Consider the following 22357-nt stretch of genomic DNA (forward strand, 5'->3'; position numbering starts at 1 on the left):
CGCAAAATTCAAAATTCTGTGATAGATAGTCTGTACCTCTTAAAGGTATACATAAAAACTAGATAAAACGAATTAATATTTAGTTATACTAAGACTTTCAATGTCGATAAATACAACAAGGCCAACAGACAGGAGCCAACTTCAACGATCCTATCAAATATTTTTATCAAATAGATGGGTAATCTAAAAGTTAATTACTCAAAATTCGTTTCCTCAAGAGGCATGTTGTCATCCATAGGTCAAAATGCATGTTAATTCTCTCGGTTACCACAATTCGGCAGCGTTATCCAAAAGTTACACACATATCAGTAAGACACTAAAATAAAAACAACACGAGTCCCTCAGTAATTTTGTCAAACGGTGCCAAATCATCTACTAATAAAGCCAATCAAATTTTATTGACTGTGACATTCATATTTGAGAAAATCAGTCGATGAACAAATATTTCAATGGTTGGGATCATGAGCCTATTGAAGCTAGATTACCACGGAAAATCTGGAAACACTGAACGGCTGTTTCGTCTTATTGTGAGGCTCCCCAGCAGTGCACATCCACGATTAACACCGTTGAATGCTAGTCCAGTGTTCTAGAGGTTAAGTGCTCGCTCGCGAGACTGGTAGGTCCTGGGTTGGAGTCTCGCAAGGTGGAATCGTGGGTGAGCACTGCTGAGGAGTCGCGCGATAGGATAAAACAGCCGTTCAGTGCTTCTAGGTTTTCCATGATGGTCTAGCTTCAATTGACTCATGATCTCAACTATTAAAAAATTACTATAATATCCACAAAAACCTTTCTGAATAAATATTTTTAAAATGGTCTGCTATGTTTTGTTCTTACTTCTCCAGTTACAAATGGTTATAACATATTCCAGATTTATTGAAAAAAATTCTTATCAGCAGATAAATTACACTTTCAGTATAAATCAATGTGGTTTTATGGGCAGTGTATGTAACTAAACATTTCAAAGCGATATCTGTAAATCAGCTTCAAGTATCATGAGCCATTGACAGTCACATCAGATATTACTTCAATATTTAAGTTTTTATGTATAAAACTTAATACAATGATATTTCATTTTAAAATTTCCTAATTTCGCTACTTGTTATGATCTGAATGTGTTCAAATGTGACCAAATTCTACACAGTATACTGTCAGCCTTTCGAAATTTTTTAGGTATATAATTAATTTAAGCTCAATAATGAATCTCAAAAATGATCACTCCTCGAGAGAACCCTTAACTGATTTGCATCTTAATCTATGTATGATGTCAGAAAATCACGAATATCAAGCTCAGTAACTCAGTTATGTTATAGTTAAAGTTACTGAGATTGGAAATGTTGTGCACTTAATTATTAACTGATTAATTTATATCAAATTACTAGTTTAATACATTCTAATTCGCCTACTGATAGATTAAATGAGTCATATTTAATGCAGAGTAATTTTGAAACAGCTTTTGAATCAGTGGTGAAAACACTAGTTGGTACACAGATAAATGTTCACCTAGTCTTATCTTTTTTACATCAAGCCGTATCAAACCTTCTTTAGTTACACAGAGTTAACAAGGTAGTTGTATCTTCAAGATATGTCAAGTAGTCACACCAGTATCTTTGCAAGTTACTACACAACCAATCAGTAGTTTTACACCTTTTCTTAACGTTATATTTTTGCAGCTTTTGTTAACACTTTTATGAAACAAAGTAAAATTGTCTTTTTATTTCTAGCCAATGTTACCATCAGAAACTCTTCAGTTACCAAAGTGGATTATTACACCGAATTTCGATGTGAAGGAAATACTATATTATGATGGTAATGATGAAGTCATTTTTATTGGAACAGGACCTGACTCTAAAAATGCTCATGTTTATTGGTAAGTGGGAATATTTTATTATAGGATTCGAGCGAAGTAAATGTAAAGACAACTAAGTGCATCTGTTGTCGTTATTATTATTAAAACTAATAATCAACATTTAACTGGAAACCATGTTAAAACAAATAAAATATTTCTATCTCACGTTTTTGATGTTTGATTTCCAATTAAATAGTCTAAATTTATAAATTCAGCTATTATATAATATGATGCATTTAACATGCCCAATTCCGATATAAAGAATCATTGGTATCTCACTTTCTGTATGAAATTAAATTTCTACATCCTACCTCATTCAAAATCGTGATGGTGGAAGGAATAATTTTCGTTCTTCATTGGTTTCATGTCATCATGAAAACAACCTATATAAAACCCACACAGAGAATTACCTTACATGCTCAAATAAAACACTGAATAATTAACCATTCCAAAGCAATCTTGAATTTTTGTAGCAAAAGCCTCTTTCCCCTATAGAAGATATTCCTCTAAATTTCTAGATTGAGTAAACTGCGTTAATAGGTTAAATTAACATTTAAAGAAAACGTTAGAGTTAATTTTAAATATATAGCCTCATACGCTAGTAGTTACCATGGTTTTTGTTATTATATTTGGTAGATAAGATGCTTAATAGTCATACATCTATTAATGAGCCAATAAACAGCTTCATTATCTATTTGGGTGTATTTACAGCACTTTATTTAATACATGACACTTTTTTCCCCACTTTTATGCACTTTTCAAGGACTTCTCAATCCATAGGTAATATGACTTGTCTTACTTGTGAAAATGTGAATAATACATATAATTGGGCAGAAGTTCTGTCAAACGGGAAATATTTAGTTCAAGATGTTCGAGGCTCGGGTAATCCCAAAACTTTCCTAAAAAGAATTAATAAGAATTTAACAGAAACGAATAGTAAGTTATATTATATGATTGTTTGATCTCTAGTTATGTATTCTTCCTTTACTTTGTTTTAGTTACGGAACTCATGTTTTACAAAAACTAAAGTATATATATACCTCTACTTCTTACGTAATCCTGTTAACTTCCATCAACTCATTCTCTTCTTTATCTACCGCCTGTAAATTGATTATTGATATGGAAGCAAAAAAAACATGTAAAACTCATAAACTACTCTTCTAGGCAAAATGTTGTGTTGTAACTATTTCATCAATATATATCAGATTGTACGTATAAAAGTATATTATGATAGAAATATGAATATTCAGTTAAGTTATTCTCTTTCGGTTGTTTGACGTTGTTAGAAAATTAGTTGAGTATATACTGACATACTTATAATTTACTGACAAAGTGAAAATATGTGATATTCATGCAATACGTATTTTATGAGATGTTGGCATTACAGAAGGACTGGCTAAAGATTCATCTTCCTGAATTGTTGCATTCTATTTCATCGAGTGGAATTATCTTTGTTGTTTCATTGCTTGAAATTCAGAAGTTAGTAATGACAGATAATTAAGTGCTGACTTTCATTATATTCTATACAAACTCATTGGAATTATGAACTGTCTACTGGAATAAGATCAATTTTATGATGTTTAAAAGACACCTCATGACCGTGAAGTGGTGTTACATACATTTTCTTCCCAATTACAGTATAGAAGAATCATTGGATCTTATTCATATATTCTTTATTGCAAATTTTGAGTGGTATAAACGCTTATTAGAAACCAATTATAATCGATTTCTGCCCAATTTTTACGAAACGTTTTGGGCAGATTCTTGTACATTACATATATTTTCTTTCAACACTTTTTTTCCGATTCTTGCCAAAGATTTCACAGTTACCACAGAAATCATCAAGTACTTTGTGACTAATAGAGCATTTGAAAACTTTGTAAATTCTCATGCACTACCACGTGTTGAATATACAAAACTGAGATTACGTAATGGCACCAGAAATCAAATCGATGTCGAGGCTAAGCTATATTTACCACCGGAACTTGATCCAGCACATATCACTCAATATCCTCTTTTATTATATACGTAAGTTCTTATTAATTTCTATAATTTCTTTAAATGATACAAGTGTTCACTTACTGTAAAGTTATATCTTCAGTATATTACTAACAGCCGATTAAGCTTAGAATGAGGCTTTCCCTGTGAATTCTCGCCCACTGTTTGTTTCTTCACTTGAAGATATCTCTTCAATCGTGATATCCTCTCATAAATCTCAATAAGAGAACAGTAATCAAACTCTAACTACAGAACTTTTATTTCTAGAACTCGAAGTTGTGAAACAATAACCTGCCTGTATAGAAATAATCATGACAGTGGGAACAAATAGTGTAATTAATAAACTAAATGCTAATAGTAACTAATCATACCTTCAGTTATTATCAGTATGGTGATATACATTTCAAAAAAAGGTTACTCAAAGTCTGGTTATGGTAATTCTTAATCCATTTTGAAATTTATGTGTAATGTATCCATTTATCATTCTTTCTAAATTATCCCATTACTTTTATTTATTTTTATAATTTTCAATTTACTTATTTAATTTTTATTTCTGTTGTTTGTGCAAAACTTCTGGACACTTGAAATCCTAAGACTGTGATTTTGAACGAATAATTACTTTGAGTAAGTGACTATCGTGATTTTCACTTAGCCAATAAAATAAGAACTGATTAAAGACAACATCCTCAAAATAAAGGAATTTTATACTAAGTATTGTAATTCATTCAAACAATTTTAGTTTTTTACAAAATACCTAGTGAAAGAATAATTGACCGACGAACTTAAGTGATTGTAATGTGATCTTGCAAAAATTGAACAGTCACTACGTAGTCAGAATATGGGTAGCATCAATAAATAACTTTTGACGATCAAACAAAAAACTGAGTAGGCTCCTACCGTAAATTTGCCTTGATCATCAGTAGCATATTTTTTTGCCGAATACCTTGAAAATCTCGACGTGTAGTCGTGTTGTTCAATATGTATCACGCAAACTCATAAACTTTATCCAATACATTTTTTATCACACTACTGTACGTTACCACAAAACTAACTTAACATTTCTGATTACGGTCATTATTATTATTATTGTTTTGAAGTAGAGTATTTTTTTAGGAAAAAGAGTCATTTTGAATTCTGGTAACCGAATTTGTAAACATAGTGATATATTTATAAAATCCCTGTGAGTAGAAAATTGAATTTCCGAGCTTCCTAAACACCCAAACGGGTGGACTACAAAAGTACTTTTGGGGTGTATCAAAGTCACTTCAATACAAAATCTAATAAAAAAGACTGTCATGACTTGATTGTGAAAATTGGAATTAAGCATTAGAGATGTATTACAGTAATAAGTAATGAGGAATCTGCTGGGAAGATCCAGAAAACTCCTCGAAAAAAGGCAAGAAATGCTCTGAAAACACTGAGAAGCATCTTATCCAATCAGCGTTCACTGGACGTTTTACCAGAAACACCTGGAAAATGAAAATCACATGTTGAGCTTCTGATTGGATGATTACTTATACTGCTACTATGTTTAGTAGCATTCCAAAATTTTCGGGAAACCCAAGGACATCTAAAATACTATAAAAACACTATATTTTCTGTACAAAACGAACCTTTGGAGTAAAGTGTTTCTTACACATTTCGCACCTTTTCTCTCGTGTTCAAGTCGCTGTGTAGATCTAACCGAGGAGTTAGTAGAAAAGCTTAGGAACCAAATTTAACGTTCAACTAGCAAGATTTATCAGTATCATTCTATATAAGTATAACTATTTAAACATGTTTAGATTTTATCTATGGTGTTCTGGTGAATGGACATGATCTATCAACTATATGTTCATTAAATCATTAAATTCCCACAGCTATAATTGAATATAACTTGATCCATATATTCACAAGAAAGATTATGCAAACAAAATAGTATTGAAGTAATTCACACTAACAAGCTCATTTAAAAGAGACAGGCTGGTTACAATTTTTATTATCAATATCGGGAATTTACAAACCCTTAATAATAAGCTGATGCTAGTTTTAAAATACTTGTGCTTATTTTGGAAATAATATTACAATCGTCAGTATGTGAAGTTACCTACTCTTAAACCCAGACTACTTCTACAGTTGCATCTTTGTTGGGTTACACGTGATACGCGTGATACTTCGTTGTTGCTTAAATAATTTGAGTGATTGATTGCTTAGGTATGGTCTTATAACGAATCCTCATTTATTCTTTATTATCATTGAGTATGTCGCTTACTTTCCGATAAAAATGCTGAGGTTATTTCTGAAGAAGGTTAGATCATTTAGGGTCTTCCTCAAGCTAGGATTTAACGTCTATTTATATTATATCATACAGCGTACATTTAGAGGTTAATAATTAAAAAAAGGATGATGTAAATAAGAGTTGTTTTTCTAGATTAAATTAAGCAATGTTTTTTGTAAGCCAAACATTGATGGGTATAGATGATAGTTCACCATTATGACAAGCAAGGTCTATGAACTGTTTAATACCATCTCAATAGTCCAAATACCCCAAAGCCTGTAGGTTCCCACCTCGACCCTTGGCGACTTAGGGGATGAACACTAATGATGAGTTCCTTACCATAATAAGACAGTTAACCAGTTCAATCTCTGGTTTCCAGTAGTTAATAAGTTAAGGTCAAATTGTAAATATGTGACTGAATGGAGATTTTCAGCTCATCATTAATCACCACAGTCAACCTTTAATTTCGACTCGAAACAGGAAGTAAAGTGGTTGCATAGCTCAAAATCTGAACTGGAGAGAAAACTACTTGAATCGAATCATGATGCTCTTTAAGGTGTGTTTAAATTAGCAAGAATTACAATATACTTGACAAAAATTAGAAAGCTTATTTTATATGGGAAATTATTTTACCGGAAGGTCATTTATGTTTTTGTTACGTCCTTGATCTGCGTACCCACTTTTGTGCAGGATAAGTTGTCTAATCTAGATTAAGACCTTGACGCAATAGGCTGACTGGCTTAACCTTGAGGCTAGTATGCGTGAGTTCGAAGTAACACCAACTACTTGGGGTAGAGAAAAGAAAACTATCCTATCATCTGATTGGCTGACAAGCGCGCGAGAGAGAGAAGACAAGTCAACTGGGTTGACACTACGCCCACGTTAGTTATCTTGCCACGAATACTGATATGCATCACATAAAAAGCAAGTTTTGGGAAAACGGAACTGAAAAACGGTTTGAATATTTCATAAAAGTTATTACTGAATTAGTCGGTAGTCAAATGTTGAATACCGAAATAATAATGAAATTATCACCAAAGTGTGTGCATAAGTTTTTTAGTAACACATGGTCTGTTAATGGGAAAAAGAAATCAACATATCAATAAATCATCATGATAATTTATTCATTACGACATGTATAAATACGGCGAAGGAACCGTAAACCATGGGTTAATGAAACGACTTTGACGGTATATATTGAAACGGTTTATTGTTTTCACTTGTAAATTATTTGTAGTTCTGTATTTTAAAATTAATTTTTTGGTCGTAATAAAAACTAGTGTGTTTAATCAGTTATGTGTGAATATTGTTAACCGTAATATGAAACCTGAAGTATCTAGACATTATGAATGTAACCATTTTTGACAAGCATTTGAAATATTAATTTCATGAAGTGTAAATGAACTAGCCTACGCCGTCTGACTCAACAAATATCTATCGACACTAAACGTATAAATAGGAATAAGGTCGACTGCATCAATGAACATTTAAAATGTTATTATTATTTGTTTTCCTTATGATAATTATTTTTCCTTATCTATATCTTAATCTTCACATCCTTCATTCCCAATTCCTTGATCGTAATAACCTTGATAACACCCTCCTTATAACATATTACATTCACAGAACAATCTTATTTTTATTATTATTATATCCATTGACAAAATTCCATTCTCCTACTATGGATTTTAGTGACGCAAAATTATTGGCATTTTCAATTGAGCTCGAATGCTATTGTACTTATTGTGTAGTAAAGTGTTCATCCCGACCTTTAATGAATGACCTTTCTAATTTGTAAATATCGCAAATTGCAAGTATATATATATATATATATATATATATATATATATATATCAACAGATGCAAACGTTCACCATTGTTAACACAAAACATTGTCAGACTCATTAATTCCATGCCTTATTTTTGGCCTTGGTAAAATATTGAAATTATGGATTTGTAGCTGTCGAGCCTGAAGATGAAGTTATTGAAAACTATTGTTCGCTCAATTGTTTATCATTTTCGCATAATCTATGGGAATTTTTAAGTGCTACAATGTGATTGTCGCAGAAATTAATAGTTATATAGGTGTGCAAATGAATACGCATAGTTCTGGTTTCAGGTACTTTTAATATAAAACATGAATATAAAATTCTTAGTTGTGTATTCATGAAACGGCTAATATTCTTATTCATTTTTACACTAACTATATGACCTTTAATCGCATTAACCATTTCGATGATGATTGTTTCAACTTGTTTTATAATGTCAGTATTTTATTCATAAATAAGATAATTTTCTCAATTTTGTTTACTTCTCTATGAGCTTTAATCACATTCATCCTTGCAATCATCTTATTATATTCACTAATAAATGTCATCATAAATTTATTGACCTAACGACAAAATAACAATTTACACTATTTTAAAATATTCCTATGAATATGTACTATTATTATATAGTTTAGAGATGTGTTACTAATTATTACATTAGAGTTCATTAGATAACAAAATCTTGTCTAATTTTTCTCAACCTTTATATCTAATAAACGTTAGAAACATATTTACGAATACATGAGCAATAATCGCTTTCCGATTATTCATCTCGAAGGGATATGTAAATGCATTTCACATTAAAAAGTGCTGATTCACTTGATCTTTGCCATAGGAAAAGAAATATTGGGGAAAATTAATTTAAATCAAATTGTGGGTGGCCCTGAAAAGAGCCTTTAATTGTTCTCGCGGTCGGACGGCGTAACTATGATTTATTAATAGCGCCACACATCGGACAGTTCACTGTTCGTATGTTTGGTGACGGGTCGTAAGCACAAAACCTATGAAACATTGCAACGTGAGTCGAGGTTCTTGTTTCAATGTACAACTGCGGTTCTGCCTGTCAGTTCAACGGCGTTGGTGGTAGTCTACCGTGAAGTTCTTGATAAGCATGGTTATAAAGTGAACTGCATTGTTCCTCAGACATTCGCCTGACTAATGCAATCACTGCATTCTTCATGCTCGGCTCGCTCAATTGCATTGGGAAATAATTCTCAACTGCAATGAGTCAGATAAGTATCAGAGTGTAACCACCTATCACAAATTGACTGTACGTTCACATCAGTAATACTGTGTGAACAGTAAGCCAATATGTGCCGACATGGCAAACCGTTTTCAATGGAAAATGAACAGGAGCAGCGCATGGAATCGCGGTGTACATTGTAAGTGCCTGTTGCGTCCACAGCCGTGAATAAGTCAACAGACATTACAAACTCCGTAATAGGATTGCGCAGGTGTCGCTTCAGTACTTGACCGTTGGAAAAACAATAGGAATCGAGAAATAAACGTCGATGTTTCGCGACTTATAAATGCAATACAAACGGGTATTGCCATAAAATTCATATCAAGGGCGACGACCTGTTCTCGTTATTCGTCTTGTATGTCCCGTCCAAACCAATAACATCAGAGAAACGATCTGCCAAAATCCTTTGATCACCAGTCGTGAAGAAAAAATACGATAGACAGTTATTATCGTCTAATTCGTATTCTCAAAGCCCACCCAAGGATGTTATGTGAGCTTTCAATTTCCCCTAATCACCTATAGTGTACATTATAAATTGGCAAATTGCTTACCAGGAAGGTTCGCGTGTGAGAACACTTTGTACCGCATATTATAGATATCTTGATCATTCAGTAGTTTCCCATAAGAATGATAAGCATAATTCTTAATGTGGAATGAAGCAGTACCAGATATTAGCAGCGGTCGCACATTTTCAAACTGGGCCTCTGTTAACCTGCGCACCCATGAATTACCTTGGTACCTCAGGGCATTGCACTCGTGATTGTGATGCACATTCCCACGTACAACAATCCAGTAGCCGTCGATAATCTTACAATACATGAAGGCCGGACACTGAGTGTTCATGGAAGCCCTTCATGACAAAAAATGTTAATAACATTAATAGAATTACCTCCTCCGTCTGATCCGCTGTGACGAACCGCTAGATGTTATACGGCCATGTCTCCAGCACACAAATTTAATGTACGAGTTTTCATTTCTGCACAAATGCGAATCTCGAACTACATAATGACAGTAAGTTGATCTTTCATAATTTGTGATAGCGGACTTCAACGCTTCAACCGATGGGAACGCAACGAGAAACAAAGTTGTCAAAAAGACTTCCCCCATTTCTGTTACGTGAGAAACAACAGCTCTTGTACTAGGCACGTTACTCTCCTCCATAATTATAATTAAAATGTACTTCGTCGACAAGTACTGATGTTTTATAACAATCCGACAAAACATAACTAACAAATTAAAACGAACTTTAAAACTAGCCATTTCATTGGACGAAACGGGATGAAAAATATTGCAATTTTGGGTTGAAAAAACATTTTTAGAAAGGGTGGGTGGGGTTTTTTTAAAAAAAATTGCCGTGGGGCTTATGAATATCGAGGCTAGACCACCATGGAAAAAACGGTTGGATGCCGGCTCAGTGGTCCAGTTGGTTAAGCTCCTGGCGCGAGACTGGTAAGTCCTGGGTTCGAATCCCGCGAGATGGGGTCGTGTACTCAAACATTACCGAAAGTTTGAACTTCTTAGTCTTGGTTAGAGAATAATCTACAAATATATTCATGTACGCAAATAGCTTCTATTTATATGTGATTGGCAAATCATGCAGCATGCTTTATAATGTTTAAGCCAGCTGCTCAATATAAAAAAATAGACCGAAACAGATGGGTTTATTTCTTATCCTTAAATAATTCCCTGACTTCCATACTTTTAAACTCACGTAAATATAGATTTTCATATTCAGAAAATCCTAATCAAATCATTTACCTTTTCATTTCCTTGTAAATAAAAATAAACAGTTATGGTGGACCAACACTTCAAGTCGTAACCTCAGCTTTTACAATTGACTGGTTAACATACATATCAGCAACTGCGAAAGTTATTGTCGCTCAAGTTGATGGCCGAGGTACAGGTGGTCGAGGAAGATTTTATGAGCAGTCAATCTATAAAAATCTAGGTGTGATTGAAATTGAGGACCAGCTGGATAGTGTCAAGTAAGATTGATATAATATAGTGAAATTCATGATTATTGTTCTTAATAAATACTGACATGAGTACAATTGACAAATGTAAGTCATCAAACTGGCATTTTCTTATTTATCACAATGCGTATTCACTTGATAATTTGACATAACAAACGCTAAAACGGGACATTCGGTGTTACCTATGAAGTGACAGATCATCATACTGTCTCACGATATCAAAATAAACAAAGTATTTCAACAAGTCCCTTCAAATATTTCAGCATTTCGTTTTAATCACAAACATTTACCAGACATTAAAAATTAATGTATGAGATTTTGTACCGTTAAAGAAAAGTCAAAAAGTTTGTTAACTTTAATATAATTACAGAATGTTTTATTTAATGCTTGTACACCATAATTTGCGATATTAACCTGAATATATTAATTGTATATTTTCACATCGAATTTACTAGAAACTAGTGAGAATATTTGGAGATAGAGTTAAATGGTTGGGGCAAAACACTTAATAAATTGACTGATTTAATGTATTCTGATGTGGTCATTAGTAGCTACAAAATAAAAGCATATGATACAGTTTATTTCACTCATCTATAGGGACTTATAAACTGCACACAATTTCCTTTGTATGCTAGCTCGGACTGAAATGAATATTTATTTTTAAAACTAATAACTACAAAAAATGTGCTCATACCTCAATGTTTTATACATCCTCGTTATAATTCAGAGCTTTAATTCGACGTTTCCATTACATAAACGAAAGTCAAGTTGGTGCTTACGGTTGGGTAAGTGATTTGATGCATTTTATGCTTTAAGGTTTTTTTTATGGAGTGAGCTGTATAGTTTTAATACGGTTGTAAAAGTCAATGAATAAACTGTTCAATGGATTTGAATATCAGTCGTTCTCTAAATGACGGAACTCATCATAATGTATCCTTTACGGCTTAAGGAAACATAAATTACAGTATTAATATGAAGCATTTGACGTTTATAAATATAACTGTAACGGATAGACATACAGAGCACGGATACATACTGTAGTGGAATCACAATTCGTCAGTCATGTTCGGATATTGGTATTATTTAGACGAGCTGAATTTTTAGATAACGTGATAAGAAAACGAATTAAAACTGGAAGATGTTCAACAACTTAGATAATATTGATTTCATTATATCTTCATGAAGTCACTAATAAATTAAAAATATGAGATATTATTCCTGACACTCATGAAATAAAAATGCGAAACACAGCTTATAGTTTAATTAACTTTTATTACCAGGGTAGGTTTAAGGTGAGAACAAAATGTTTTTGAATGCATAAAGTGGGTTTGAATTTTCGTATGGCTAAAGCTCCAATAAGCCTCAGTATACGCCCTTTAACACTTTTGTGCAACATCATAAAAACCGAGTTAAGATCATTCTTATGATCTGTTTCAACTATATTTTTGGCAGTAGAGAATGATAGATGTTTATCACCTACTCTTATTGGGCCATTTAATTTTCTTTGTTTTTGCAACCATTTCGGTGCATATTCAAACACCCTAATTTGGAGATCATATTCTTATTGCACTATCCAAAGAGTTTAGAGTTTTTGAAAATTATACTGGTCACTGAGGCAAGTTTTTTGGAAATATTTGTGTAGATAGATACTATTAAAATTTCAGTTAGTATATTATTAACCGAGATTAATATACAACATTTAAAAGTGATGGTACATTAGATATGTATCAGGTTGCTAGAAAAGTGCATCTCATGCAGACGTTAAATGTCAATTAAGTATAACTTGGTAAACGATCTGTGTACAATATATAGCATTCATATTTCTAGTTCAGTGATAATAATTAATAAAGATTTCCACTGTAAATATTTGTTTTTTTTAATGAATTTTATTTCATTCTGTTAAAATTAAAGTCTTATGGTGGATTCACAGTTAGTCATTTGCTTACCAGACCTGAAAATCAGTGGATTCGGTGTGGAATTTCTGTCGCTCCAGTCAGTGATTTTAGATATTACTGTAAGTATGAAAAATGATATTACGTAATTCATTTAGTTTTCACTTAATAACAGGTCCAACATCATTTACTTAACCGGTTGTACCGGTGACTGAATTGAACACGCAAACAAACTTCATAGAAAGTTAGAATAGTTGTTTTCTGAAACATATCTAGATATTCGTGGTAATTCCGTATTAAATGTTTGATTTTATTGAACATGTATTTATTTTTGTTGCCAAAAGTCATAAGGCATTTTTTAATGAACCCTTCTCATTTCCCTCAGAACTGTAAGCATTTCTTATAGTAATTTGAACAATAATTGTTAATCGATTGACTGAACAAATGTAACCGAAAATTATTTCGAAAGCGAATGAGATATTGGTTACGTTATACTCTGCTGGTCAATTCAGAACTTATGACTAATTGTCGTTGGAATCGACTACGTTAAATGATGTTAGTCAGGCTTATCCGCTTTCCACATTTTTGTTTGACATTGTCATAGAAACCCTTTTAAAGATAACGGTTCTGTCTCCAACTTCTCGTGGTTTGATTCATCTGATGACTTAGAATATAGTTCCGAAAAGTGCAGTTTTCTGACCGCCTTTAGCAACAAGCCACGTATGTTTGGGATGTGATTCTCTGGCTTCAAACGCGAACTGTTGTTTCACCATTGACCTGAGTCGGAGTCTGACTCAATGATAGAGAATTTAGTAGTTGAGAGTATAAACCGTCTTGCTTATCTTAGGCGTCTTATCAGTGCCAATGATCTGGTGTCTGGCGAAAGCTTGACAAGGATTCAGAAAGCTTGATCGACTATTACCAACTTCCATTACTTGTGGCACTGATGAGATGTCCGTCTGCCAACCAAATGACCTGTTTACTGTGAATCAGTTTGCTCAATTATACTTTATGGGAGTAAAATATGGCCATTAAGAACAAAAGATATTCGTACGCTACTAGTATTCGAAGCGTTGCTCGTGTATTTTTGGACCACCGAGTAAGCAATGCCCGGATCAGGAATAGAGTACCAGATAAAAATGGGAAATTGATCAATATAGTAGTAAATCTTCATCAACTGAGGTGGTTGGTGTATGTGTTACGTATGCCTAACCATCACCTACCTCGGTGGGCGACGTTGTCTGACGTAGGAGTAGGTTGAAAGAAAGGTAGAAGCGACCAAACCAAAATATGGAGTCAGTCCGTGAAGTCATCAAAAATCGTATAGAGACATGTTAACAAGTGTTAACTATCAATTGGTTGGGGTCTACGTGATTTTCGTAATCAACTGTTAGCGAATTTGAATGGCATAGATCAAAACCGTTTGGAATATCCCAGGCATATACATTCTCGATTTTCCGCAAATAATGAGCTTCTGAATTCCCCATAATTTTTTGATATTTCACTAATTTATCTATTCCTGAACCGTATCTTCAGTGCCAATTTTTTAATCACTACTCATACTGTTACTACCTCTAATATTCTGGGATTTGCCATAGCGGTTTTATATCGCTGTGCTAATATGGTATGATAACTGAAAACCGGTGTAGATACGCATTATGTTCTACGTTGCGACTAACTGAATATTTTCAGGTTTCAATAAACGAAAATACACATTAACGTTTTTCAAGATTAATCTTAAGTATTACAATGTATATTTACAGTATTCATAAAAGTACTTTTAAAATGCAAGCGCTTATGTTAATGATAATTATCGTAACATATGTCAATTTATATAGTTGATGTTCGTCGGTTTTTTTCTTAATATCCATTTATACTTGTGTTGTTTATTCGTTTAGCTACTGCATATACCGAACGATATTTAGGAAGATTTATTGATGACCCAGATGCATATTCTGTAAGTCACTTGACTTTTAAAGTTTAATAAATACATTGCCGATTTAAATTGAATAATGTATATTTATTTATTTTCCATGAGATATTGTGTCAATTATTCGTTAGTATGAATAAAAAAGATACATCATATCAAGATTTCACATAATGATCGGAAACTCTTCAGTATAGTATTACTTATGGCATACAGTATTTAAGCACGGTACTGAATATTTCATTCCCGTCACTATAGTCAGTTATCCGTAGTTATTGGATATGAGGTTTGTAGATGAGGAAGGTCTATGAAGACAGCATAGTGACAATGGCTGATGCTGACTATCAACTCAAAAATAATAAATAAAATCTGCCAGCTAACCTCATCGTTGTTATGGACTAAGCTGACTAGGTACTCTGTTTACTGTGAGTTATCAGAAGGACTTATTTGCTATTTCAATGAAATTCATGTTTCCTTGAGCTAGAATAACAAAACAATTATAATTTAAATGAATCTAATAACAGAATAAGTATTATTCTGACTGATTTTGTATAGAGAGGTACCTAAAATGCAGTTTAAACATTTAATATAGCAGTCCCTGTGATTTGTTTTTCAGCCGTAGTACTGTTTGTATTTTGCTGTCCATATCTCTGTCAGGCACACTGATCTTGATATAATTCAATTTTAACTAATCATTTCTTTAAGCAATAAGTGAGTGGGAAATGATGCTCTACTTAGATTTGATATATGAACAGAATGCAGTCAATACTGGTGGTAATTGATCGGAAAATTGGTACTGATTTGTACTGTAATATTCAGCATATAGGTTAAATGACAGAAATTGACCAATTTATGGTCTTCATCCTTTAGTCAATTAACTAGTTGATATGTTCCATCATCTGCTATTCGGATAATAGTTAACTTAAATAAAACATTAACAGACGCTTAAATCTCGTTGTTCAAAAGTCTACGTTGTTTTGCTAAAGTACACAAATTGTGACCACCGGCTTTTCGGGTCTATTTATACCAGAAGATCTCCTGTATTTCAAACTAATACTTCACAATGAAAGCTGTCAAGTCTACCAAATTTTAGTACACCGTAAGTATTTTAATTGCGGTGAAAGCTCCGAAAGTTACTTCACTCATCAAACGTAGATGATATTAGTTGGAATAGTAACTGCTTCGAAACTACGTGACCGCGTAGCTATGTATACAATGACAAACACCAATAATTACACTATATATTCAAATTATGTACTTATTTATTCTACTGCATCCAACATTCCTAAAAAATATCGACCGACGGACACCCATAATGTACACAGCACTCCTGTCTTCAGGAATTATCTTTTTCTAATCAGGTACTTCACAGAACCAAAGAGTTTTTGCCAAGCATTTTATTGGCATCAGAAACATTGTTTGATTATCTCCCAATACTTAAACAAAGTTTGGGTACAACTGCATTCGAATTACAAACGAACTGATAAACTAAATCGGATTTCAAATTAGATAAGATTTAATTTAATATACCTCATGTGTTTCACTGGTTATTTCCTTCAGTACATTTTTTCATGCAAGCATAGTTTTTCAATTTTCAATCTTTCAGCGTACAGTTATTAGAAATCCTAAGAACATGGCGTCCAAAGGATTTTTATTAGTTCACGGAACTGCTGATGGTAAGCATTTCTAAATGTGTATTCCATTATAAATTTGTTATTCCATGTTTTGCTCATTTAATATACACTTCTATGTGATAGTACATTTGTTACAAATAGCATATAACAACAAGAATGATAGTAGGTGTGAACTCTTATGTATGTGATTGGAAGCTAAGTGTCATGCTAAACAAAAATTGATTTTCTACAGTTGTTACGTAGCTATAAAAATGTAAAAAGTATTTACAAAGTTAAATTTTGCTAACTTTAATACACTTATCCATCTGTGATGAAGGATATTTTAAACAGAGTTTATAGTCTAACTGTCATTTCAATTTTTTGCATTATGGCATTGGGGTACAGTAGAAGCACGGATATGCCTTTTATTACTAAATTTTTACATAGTCCAAGTTTCTCCATACCACACGTTAGCATTTTCTACATCTTATTGAACCCTGATTTTACACACTTATTATTTCAAACTTACCTGCTTAACTTCTCTGAATATTAAATCCATTACTAGTTTTTTAAACGTCTACGTATTATTTACTTTACTGTTGAGTTCAAACAGTCATCAGCATTTCAGACCATACTAATGTTGTTGTGTGGTTTAATGACATTACGTGTTTTTGATATCTAAGATTGTATATGATCATTCTTAAAGAGGCTCAAGTGATAGATCTAGGCTTAAATTTCCATTTGAAAATTTATCCTGAAATCTGATAGTAGGATTAAGTGTAAAGCATAAAATTAATTTTCGGCACTGCTCACTCTGGTGATCATGAATACAATATCACTAAAGTCTGGGAGAACACAGCAACTACACCTGAAGGTATTATATTGTAATTTGAATTAGGCATGTAAAAATTTAAGCTAAAACAACATATTGTCGAACTTATCTGTCAAGCTATAAACAGATCAAAATGCACATCTTAATCGCTACTGCTCGTTACATTACAAAATTTAATAAGATCGTGTATCTAAAAGTAATATGGAGCCATGCGCTCAGGAAGATCATATGCTGACAGAAAATGCACAAATGCTGTCCTGAATAAAAATAATGTAATTATGCAAACCCTTACCAGCAAATACACGTTTATGGTTGACAAAGTACCTTTACCATCTGAACTATTTAGAAGAATTTTCACAATTCCTTCACCATAAGTAGTCAGTCAGCAGCATACAAATAGCTCCTCTGATCATGTTAGTAAGTGGTTAGGGTTCAAATCTCAATTTTAAATATACTGTGGTGTGTGCTATTTATATTGATATAAGTAGTAAATGATTTTAGTCGTGAACAGAAGATCTGGCAGCAGAAACAAGGGTATCGAACAGTAAAGAATGGAAACAGAATGTAATTTATATGAAAATGCAAGAACAATGAAGTCTGAGTCATTTTGAGACAATTGGTGGACATTTTGCAAATTAAGCATTTACTTTATGATTGTTATATTTTATTAACCAATCCTGTAATTGGGGATCAAATACGTTAGATTGTCCCCACTGATGTTCTTGTTCACTACAATACCTCTCTGACATGTATCAAATTACCGTACGTCTAGCTATTGGACATCAGGTTAAGTTGCGTTTAACGTTGAATCATTTAAATTAATGACAAGATTGTAACATGATTGATATAATTCTTTTGTCACAAAGAACTACTTAAATACTCTATAAATTAATTGTTAAGGGTTTTTGGAGGTCATTACATTTTATCGTTTCCAATTCACGACAAGTGTAACTTATTTATGTCTAATGCAAAATAGTTACTCACAGTTCACGACGAAAGATTGTTGCATAATATTACGAACTGACTGAAAGTAAATATGTAAACTATCGGATTCCGACTGAATGATCTGAAAATTAAGGGTTCACCAAGAGACCTGAATGTCTTTAACATGATCCGCGGTCATAGATGCTCCTAAGCAAGGGGTACCATACTATGGCGAAACAGCTATCCAATACTTACTGTTCTTCAATCGTTGTCTAATCTAAGTTAATCTCTGATGTAAAATGTAGAACTGCATTAATTACTATTGAATAATCAATGTATATATTTAATTTTAAAAAAATTCTAAACATATTTCCGAAGTAATTAAAAATTTTTCAGAAACTTGAGTTGCGTATGGTGTCGCTTTTACTCATATTCCTCAAACATTATAAATATATATATATATATATATATATATATATATATATATATTCTCTTCGCTGTTTTGTATGATTTTAATAGACAATGTCCATTTTATCAATACTGCTAAACTGACCAAAGAGTTGATAGATGCGGGGGTAGATATTGATTTAATGGTAAGTAATCCTTTATGTTTTTGAACATATTCGTTTTCGCTTTCATTTTTTGTATAGTAAATCATTTAAATGTAACTGAGAGGTTAAATAAGAATATATAAAGCTAATAAAAAACGCTAATGAAAACGATAAAAACTAGGTGGAAGAAAATACTTATTGATTTTGAGACTAGTGTGTACAAAGTGTTTGAAATCATGAAATTTACCCTCCCACTAGATGTTGTAAGTGTTTTTTTCTTCATGAAATATATGTGATGAGAGGAAGCATCAAACAGAGTATTTTCTATTTCAATAGTACTTTTGAGTTATAGGATATTGTTATATCACGATGAGAATAATGGGTGGCAACTGTCGGAATCTATTTCTGGACAAATACTATACGTATACGTTTATCGTATAATTGATAAGTTACAAAAATATTCATATTCGTGTTCCTCTGATCATAAGTTTTATTTTGACCTATGAATTATTATACGATTTGATATTCCTCAGTTATACCCAGTTTATCAATTACTATCTCTCACATTCAAAGCCACAACTGGATAAATCTTGTACAAATGCTATTTTCTATTTTATGGTAAGGTGTGGTCTTTTTGGTTTGTATATAAACCCAGTATATTAAAAAACATGATTCATATCGCAGAGGCTGAGATTGGTGTTCTGGACTTAACAGGCGGGGCTAAGCGTCATTAGTCCGGTCGACAGTTCACTGTTCTTTAATTGACGGTAACATTACGTTATAGGGCACAAGGCCACAAGTTATAACAGATGTACTGACTGATTTCCTAATTCTTGTAGATTCGTAATCTATATGATACTAAATTAATTTGAATATCTTTCTTATAGTTTCCATCCAACAAATTCTTTATAATACTGATCTGATTCAATGATGGTTTTTTTAATTTTTACTTAGATTTATCCAGATGATGATCATTTTCTATCGAAAGGTAGAAATCTTGAAAATTTATATCGTAAAATGACCATATTTCTACTTGATTGTTATAATAAAACATCAGTAAAGTATTCAATGGATTTATCAGTTAAAGATCTTTGAGAATAGAAAGAAGAAAAAAAGGACAAATGATGGAACAATCAGTTAAACAGATATACAGTCATCAAAACACGATAACTAAATTTTGTTGTTTAAATATAAGATGGCTTACTGTTATTTTTTATTGTATTATTAAGTAAATCATGTGTTAACATAGAAAATCTTGTATCTTAGTACTAACAAGAATCAATTTACAATGATTATCCTGAAAGCCAATTCTGAAATATGTAAATAAAATATTAATTCATTAAAAGTTGTGTAATTTTCATTTTCTTGAATATTCTTATTACTCTCCAAATCAACTAGTTAAATTCAAATGTTTTTATTTACCTAATAATGTTATGTAATAAAGTTCACCTAGAAGGAGTATTTATTTGAGAAATAAAAAATGAACACTAATAAATTAACTCTATTATTTCGTATAACGCATATATAATAGTTTATACTTGATTTGTATTTTAATTTTCTACTCTTTACACATTTTATTATTGACTATGAGTTTCCTCAATACTATTGTTTATACTAATTCCCATTACTTACTTGTTAGAATACTGATTTAAAGTAATATTTTCATGCTTATTTTCTCTCATCCTTTCAAAAGATTATCATTCTCTTAAAAAATCATCTTGTTCTAATCAATAATTTTTCAATGGTTGAGATCACAAGTCATTTGAAGCTAGACCATCATGGAAAACCTAGAAACACCGGATGTCCGTATTGTCATCTTGTGGGACTCCTCAGCAGTGCACATCCACGATTCCGCCTTGCGAGACTCCAACACAGGACCTATCAATCTCGCGCGCGAGCACTTAACCAGTGCCTCCGGGTTTTTTATCGTGATCTAGCTTCAATTGACTCATGATCTCAATTATTGAAATTACTATAATATCCACAAATCCCCTTCTGATATTATTCAACATATGCTCACTAGTGACTGGCTTTAAGAGGTATTTCCTGGAGTTCTAGTGAGAAGTAGTGACCAGTGGGATCCAACCGGGCCTGTTGTGAGATAGTAACTCACTGAAGACAATGGTGGATGTGTCGTTCAATGTCGTGGATTAGTTGAAGTTAGACAATAACACCGTTGGATGCCGCCCAGACCAGTGGTCTAGTGGTTAAGCGTTCGCACGCGACACAGATGGGTCTTGGGTTAGAATCTCGTCGGTCGTTATCATGGATGTTCACTGCTGAGGAGTACCACTATAGGATGAAATAGCCGTCCAGTGCTTCTAGGTTTTCTATGATGGTCTGTGTTTAATAGACTCATGATGTCAACTATTGAAATTACTATAATATTCACGAAAACCCTTTCGATAATTTTTCGTTTGAAAATGATTGGTTAGGAATGACCTTGAATGATATTGTTTCCGTAAATATTAATATATTTATAGTAAATAGACATGCGTAGATAAAATAATAATAATAAACAGTTGTGAACAAATAAACACGTGCCAAACAACCACTAACATTGATAAAGCTATTGCTAACCGCAATCATGATGTCATTTGATCTTAATTTTCATATCATTATAAATGATATGATTATTGATATCATTTAAAACAACCGCATTTTTTATCACTACAAGAGATTTGAGACAAGGATTTGATGATAATATTATAACAACTACTTGCCCATATAGACATCAGTATTATTCAGTGAAAATATTACTTGGTAATCATTAGTACAAATGATAACATTGTATTACGTTACGCTTTTATTTCTAACCATACTTTATTACCTGATAGAACCATTTATCAAGAAAATTTCGCTATGAATCAATGTTCTATAAACAATCATCATAAATCAGGTTTAGTGTCTGAACATCTCAGGTAACGTTTGTATGTGATCAAGTATGCTCACTTCCAGTGAGCCATATATTTAAATGACATAGAATTATTCAACACTCTGATTTTATCCAGTTGACATTAGCATAAACTGCGGGAAATTTCCTTTAAATTGTATAAAGATTCTGTTTCAATCATCCTACCTAATAGTTAACCATTCACATGAGCATTCTGGCCCCAAAATGCCCTGGTACGGCCGAGAGTGGGGAGAGTCCGCTCTCCCTCTCGAAATGCTCTCACATGGCCACGCGTATATAGCCTCTGCTAGGGAATTCCTAATCATTGCCTTCTCGTGGTATGGGTGTTGTCTACGAAATTGAGAGGACGGAAAGCAAATGTCTGGAGCTTTAATCAGGTTGGTGGACATGGAGGGTCCACCTAGGGGAGTCGGAAAACCCTGATTCCAAACCAATGGTGTATATGGGCTCCAGTATCCTGAAGGAACAAATGACGTATGAACCAATTGTTGATCACTGGCTACCATGAGTCTGCATCTTCTTACGATGCTCCATTGCCTTGTGGATCAAACCTTTAGG

At 32.7% G+C, this 22357-nt stretch overlaps 1 protein-coding gene across 2 annotated transcripts in view; it reads left to right on the plus strand.

Annotated features, from left to right (window-relative positions):
- DPP10_1 (Inactive dipeptidyl peptidase 10) overlaps nt 1–20802 on the plus strand; it is a 50174-nt gene extending 29372 nt beyond the window's left edge. Inside the window, exons 14-23 of one of the 2 annotated variants that reach the window (XM_051217933.1) lie at nt 1722–1867; nt 2610–2782; nt 3664–3874; nt 10964–11158; nt 11874–11931; nt 13058–13160; nt 14937–14995; nt 16572–16641; nt 18854–18927; nt 19840–20802. In XM_051217933.1, coding sequence (XP_051064369.1) covers nt 1722–1867; nt 2610–2782; nt 3664–3874; nt 10964–11158; nt 11874–11931; nt 13058–13160; nt 14937–14995; nt 16572–16641; nt 18854–18927; nt 19840–19980 — 1230 coding nt within the window. In that variant the 3' untranslated portion in view covers nt 19981–20802. Of the gene's footprint in view, nt 1–1721; nt 1868–2103; nt 2783–3663; nt 3875–10963; nt 11159–11873; nt 11932–13057; nt 13161–13196; nt 13324–14936; nt 14996–16571; nt 16642–18853; nt 18928–19839 lie in introns of those variants that run through there. The other variant, XM_051217934.1, reaches the window with a different exon arrangement.
- Nucleotides 20803–22357: the final 1555 nt, after the last annotated feature.

This window comes from Schistosoma haematobium, chromosome 7 (genome assembly GCF_000699445.3).
Source record: "Schistosoma haematobium chromosome 7, whole genome shotgun sequence".
In the NCBI taxonomy this organism is placed as follows: Eukaryota; Metazoa; Platyhelminthes; class Trematoda; order Strigeidida; family Schistosomatidae; genus Schistosoma; species Schistosoma haematobium.